Source organism: Ylistrum balloti, unplaced genomic scaffold, assembly GCF_031769215.1.
Source record: "Ylistrum balloti isolate Yb309-2 unplaced genomic scaffold, AGI_CSIRO_Ybal_v1 Utg369742, whole genome shotgun sequence".
Lineage (NCBI taxonomy): Eukaryota > Metazoa > Mollusca > Bivalvia > Pectinida > Pectinidae > Ylistrum > Ylistrum balloti.
In genome coordinates this window covers 939,323-945,406 of record NW_026781951.1, presented here as the reverse complement: position 1 = coordinate 945,406, position 6,084 = coordinate 939,323, and the positions used below count along the sequence as shown (strand labels likewise).

At 36.8% G+C, this 6,084-nt stretch overlaps 1 protein-coding gene across 1 annotated transcript; it reads right to left on the bottom strand.

Moving 5' to 3' along the window:
• Positions 1-1,448: 1,448 nt before the first annotated feature.
• On the bottom strand, positions 1,449-5,400 carry LOC132543144 (ankyrin-1-like). The gene is made up of 2 exons (XM_060206611.1): positions 5,314-5,400; positions 1,449-3,491 (listed from the first exon to the last, which is right to left on the bottom strand). Exons 1-2 carry the CDS (start codon positions 5,344-5,346, stop codon positions 2,022-2,024), a joined length of 1,503 nt encoding a protein of 500 aa, XP_060062594.1. The 5' UTR covers positions 5,347-5,400; the 3' UTR covers positions 1,449-2,021.
• Between the last annotated feature and the right edge of the window lie 684 nt (positions 5,401-6,084).

The following is a 6,084-nucleotide window of genomic DNA, read 5'->3' as shown; positions in this document are numbered from 1 at the left end:
TGTGTATAGTATGATACAGGATGATACATGTGTATAGTATGATACAGGATGGTACATGTGTGTAGTGTGATACAATACATGTGTATAGTATGATACAGTACATGTGTATAGTATGATACAGTACATGTGTATAGTATGATACAGTACATGTGTATAGTATGATACAGGATGGTACATGTGTATAGTATGATACAGGATGGTATATGTGTATAGTATGATACAGTACATGTGTATAGTATGATACATGATGGTACATGTGTATAGTATGATACAGGATGGTACATGTGTATAGTATCATACAGTACATGTGTATAGTATGATACAGGATGGTACATGTGTATAGTATGATACAGTACATGTGTATAGTATGATACAGGATGGTACATGTGTATAGTATGATACAGTACATGTGTATAGTATGATACAGGATGGTACATGTGTATAGTATGCTACAGCACATTTGTATAGTATGATACAGGATGGTACATGTGTACAGTATGATACAGGATGGTACATGTGTATAGTATGATACAGGATGATACATGTGTATAGTATGATACAGTACATGTGTATAGTATGATACAGTACCTGTGTATAGTATGATACAGTACATGTGTATAGTATGATACAGTACATGTGTATAGTATGATACAGGATGGTATATGTGTATAGTATGAAACAGTACATGTGTATAGTATGATACAGGATTGTATATGTGTATAGTCTGATACGGTACATGTGTATAGTATGATAAAGTACATGTGTATAGTATGATACAGGTTGGCACATGTGTATAGTATGATACAGTACATGTGTATAGTATGATACAGGATGGTACATGTGTATAGTATGATACAGTACATGTGTATAGTATGATACAGTACCTGTGTATAGTATGATACAGTACATGTGTATAGTATATATACAGTACATGTGTATAGTATGATACAGGATGGTACATGTGTATAGTATGATACAGGATGGTACATGTGTATAGTATGATACAGGATGGTACATGTGTATAGTATGATACAGGATGGTACATGTGTATAGTATCATACTGCACATGTTCTACTACAACCGCTCGATTTTACACAACAATGTATAATAAGTACGTTGTCTTCAATTTTGTTATTTTTCCATTTCAAGATAGTTAAAAGCCTGCTTTCCGCATCGATGCAGTTGAAGGGTTTGGAAAATCTTTTTCGCAGTCATTTCACAAGGTTTTACCAGGTTTCGCGTGATGCCGGTTGATTCAGACATGGATATATATACTGCGTGCAAATAGTACCCTTAATCAATGTTATAGTTACATACTCCTTGAGTTGGAATAACGAATATGGTTTATATCGTTATACTCTGGATATTTTCCCACCATCCACCGAGATGCCATGGAAATCATGGTTATGAAAGTAGATTTCGATAAAAAAAAAAAGAGTAAAAAATACTATTGTTGTAAGATAAAATAAATTTTAATATTGGAAACAAATCAATTAAGTTCTGACGTCACGTCCAGCAGAAATCCAGGTGCGATGTTTCCGCGACTATAGATTCATCAGACAAATGACCAGTGTGAAACATATTAGCACTAACGAATACAGTGTGTGAGATGGTTACTGAAGAACATAATGTCTGATACTGTATCATTGGCCTATGTACACTAAAATTAGACACTGTCGTTATAAATTTGATAAAGGTAAAGCTGTAAGGTTGGACACTAGCAACTCATCTGATGAAGCCGGTATCAGTTAAGTCACCGAAACGTCACACATAAATATTTCTAACTTATTGTTATATAAGATCATCCAATTTTTTAAAAGCCGACATTTATAATTGTTTTGTTAAATATTTATGTTGTACACACGTAACAGAGCCACATCGAGATAAGAAACGACGAAATTTGCAGTTATTGAAAACTTTCAGGAGACTAATCCGACTTTATACAATTTGAAAACGGCATCGTTTTCTTTCTAAACGTTTGACTTGGCGAACGGTTTCATTGGTTAAAAGCTGAGGAACATTTACACGTCAAAAAGCAAATAGGATTTGATGAGCTTTGGCAGGGGAAGTTTCTGAACCTTTTCTGGTAGGTGAGAAGAAAAATGTTCTCTTATAAGCAGACGGACTAGATGCTTCAGTTCTCTTGGTTTTCTCGCCGTCTTCTTCAGTAGTTTTTTGTCGGAGGAAAGTAACATGTCCGCACTTGTTATATCCGACAGGTCGTACGCCGATGCTGCTTCAATCAGAAGCATGAAAATGTCCTTTTCAGCTTCCACATTCATAACGTGGTTGAGAATACCGAAAGGATCTTTTAGTCTGAACACCGTCATATCACCCTGGAAACTTACTCGTCCGCCATACTTAATCAACAAATGGATGATGTCATATTCTATATCATACCTATTGTTCTTGATGTATTCTGTAAGGGGAGATAAGCACGGATCCGTATAACTAACATACGGAGAATGAGCATTGACACATGCTCCATGTTTTAACAATACCTCAATGATGGCTTTTCGTTCCTTTAAGCCGGGAGTGGCACACGCCAACATTAAAGGCGTACCACTGTCGTCTGATCTGACGTCAACTTCCGCCCGCCATTCCAATAACAGTTCGCATACCTCCTTCCTGTCAGATATCACTGCCATGTGCAGTGGTGCGTATTTGAAATCCTCTATTTTTGACAGACTGGCACCATGTTCCAGGAGATACTGTATCACAGCTATGTTTCCTCCCTGAACTGCATAATAAATGGGGGTTTTGTGATCGAACCGAGCTGGACTGGCAATATGTATATCAGCTCCATATCTAATAAGTAAATCCGTAGCTTCGTATCTACCTTCTGTACATGCTTTCATAAGAGGAGTTAAACCAACCCGACTGAATGCATTCGGGTCACCTCCATACTTTAATAAAAGTTCGAGGCACTCCAAGTTGTCGAGAGACACCAAATTCACTTCATAACCCATGAAATATTTGTTATTTGGTTTCGCGCCTTTTTCGAGCATCAGACGTACGCATTCCACATGACTACTTTCAATAGCCATATTAAGTGGCTCGAGAGTGAAGTAGCCAAGATTCTTGGACGAGTCATCGACCTCACATTCTTCGTCAGAATCACAGAAATTGAGGACAGCTCCATGATCGATGAGAACTCTTAAAGTATTGACGAATCCTCTACGTGCACACAGATGTAGAGGCGTGTATCCGATATCGTCTGTCACATTCACAACTGCACCCTTCTCAATAAGAAATTCAACACAGTCTACATAATCAACGAAGGCTGCATAATGTAGAGGTCGGAGTCCCTTCTTCACTTTACCGTTCACATTTGCACCACAGCGTAAAATCACATTGATATCTGTCAACGAAGATTTATAAGTGATGGCGTCCGCTAGAAGGCGCTGTAAGGACTCAGCAGTCCATTCTGTTTTTCTTTTCTCGCCACCATCCTCATCTTGGTCACTGTCTCCTTCTATTTCTTTAGTTCTCTGAAAAGAACGGATAGTTAATTTTTTATCGATATTTCAACTTTAAGTATGAACGTAGGTCCAGAAAAGGATACAATTTGTCAACTACGCCCTTATCCATTCATATTTTAATTGTTTCCCCTTTAAAAGGACGATTTGCAGAAGTCGAGATATTTCTCGTCTTCTTTCGATATATCCTTTAAAATAAGCGAGTGTAATTGCCCGATTCACAGGGGATCGGCATGTTCCCAGTACTCTGAATGAGAACCTAAACCCCAGGACCGATCCCAGATTACTTAATAGGGGCTGGACACTGGGGTTGAATTTTTATTCTGGGTGATAGGAACAACTCCCTGTGGTCTGATCAACTCACCACTATGTCAGCTGTGGAATGGTGGATAATCTACACTAGGTTAGTGACATATCATATTAAGGCGAAAACACTCTTTGCTTTTTGGGATTCGATCTCGCACGTTCGTGTAGGCGGCAAGAGAGAGGCCTGCTGTTGTCACGCGCCATAGACCAATTCAGGGAAACATACCATTTGGTACATTTAGGATACAGGAAAAAATACCCAGTTTCTAGGGCCAATTTCATCTTTTAACTTGATGAAGATAGTGTTCATTTTTCATTCATTCCTGTACATGACTTATCAGAGAGGAAGTGTTTTAATTTATCAAACCGGTTTTTTTTTTAATCTCAAATTTTGTCTCGACACTTGCTCGTCAGAAACTTCCTGAAGAGATATTTCCAAGAGCTCAAGGTACAACTTTTCACCTAATACACAGGAAACCACTTGAAACTTCCTTACGTGAATAGAAACAGCCCAAAGACTCTTAAAATTACCATTCTTTTAACGATATAGATGTCATGGAAAACTTAATCTAACTACAGAGATGGCTTGGATTTTAGTTCTATCATTTACTTTAAATGTTCCATGCGCATAATTTTACGTAGTAACCGAATACAAGGGAATGCAGTATTGAAATCGGCCTGGGTTAAATGCACTGTAAATTTATATCACAATATATGCATAAAGGTTACCTAGAATCTCCACGCCAAATAAGTAATTCCAGTTTTAAATAACACGTTGTATTGATTAGGAAAAAAGAGAGAAAACATCAGTAAGGTATAATTATATTTTGATATTCTTACTTCATTATAATACATTTCTTGTTATCGACCTCAAATCATATCCGTGTTTTCCGAGAAATGATTAAAAACTGGGTAGAAGTAACATGTAAAATTATAAACAATTCGTTAAAAAATTGCATTTATTTTCAATTAACATCGAAAAGAATGTTGACTTGTCAGTAGTCAGCACTTCTCGTATCTTTGTATCTATATATATATATATATACATGTGGTCGTTAAGAACTAAGGACTGTGTAAGTGTAGAAGTACATTCAGTGTAGGTTGTGTATACTGTAAGACAACTGTACAGTATCACCATGTTGATAGCTGGTTATCTCACCCGACAGGCTGCACACAAACACACATAACACTATAGACATATTTACCGTGTTCATCCCAGTTATAACGCTTCACCCTTTCAAATCGAATACATTTCTTACACAAATACGAGGAATATAGACACGTGTGCGAAAATAATGACGGGTTATAATCACTGTAGGTTAGAGGACGTCTCTATCGACGTAAAATGAGACAAAATGTAGAAGACGCGAGACATCGTTATAAGGTTTAGAACCTGAGCAAGTCTAGGACGAAATGAGAAGAGGAATGAAATGGTATGATAAACAGCGGGTAGATTATTCAGCCTAATTATAAACTATAAATAAAAAAGACGATAAAAAACTTTACACACACACCCTAACACACATACCTCTGTATCCCCCGTATCATCTGTGCTAGCCATTGGAAATCTTTATCCTTGAAAACGCAGCCTCTTCTTCTCATGCACGCGCCTGGAAGGGGGTCTAATAGGTTCAAAACTTACCAAATATATTTCCGCGGCCAATCATATCTAAATGTTTACGTGATTAGACAATAGCATTTCATTATTTGTACTTTATAGTGATATATATATAAATATGTAAATCTTATACTTGTTTTATTTCTATTTCTAAACACTCTATTTTGCCCTACATGTGCCCCAGAAGTGTCCGTTTCACCAGCAATATGTATACGCGCTTTTACGTGTGTATAAATTGAGAGTAGACTTGCTACAGTTTCCGCTCTGTAGATTTTGTTGCTTTTGTAATAATGTTCATTATATGTTCTGTTTAGATTTTATTACGGATGAAAAAGACGAAAATATTTTTTTTGCATTGTTTTTAATAGACAATTGAAAATGTCGGGAAGATAAAGGTTTGAATTCCGATGATAACCAGAACACCAATGTCACGTATATAGCCTACATTTGTAAATATTCTGTATTTAGGTAGCTCTGGTAATATGTTCGTTTGATTTACATTCTATTTTGAGTTAAAGCAGGTAATCAAACATCCATTCTGACCACTTTAACTCCGCGGTATCCATGGGTATAATTATGACGTGTGACGCGAGTAAGGATACAGTGATTGGCATCTGTTCTGTAAGATAGACAGGTATGTACAAACATTATTCTATATTGAAAACGCACGAGACCTAAAAC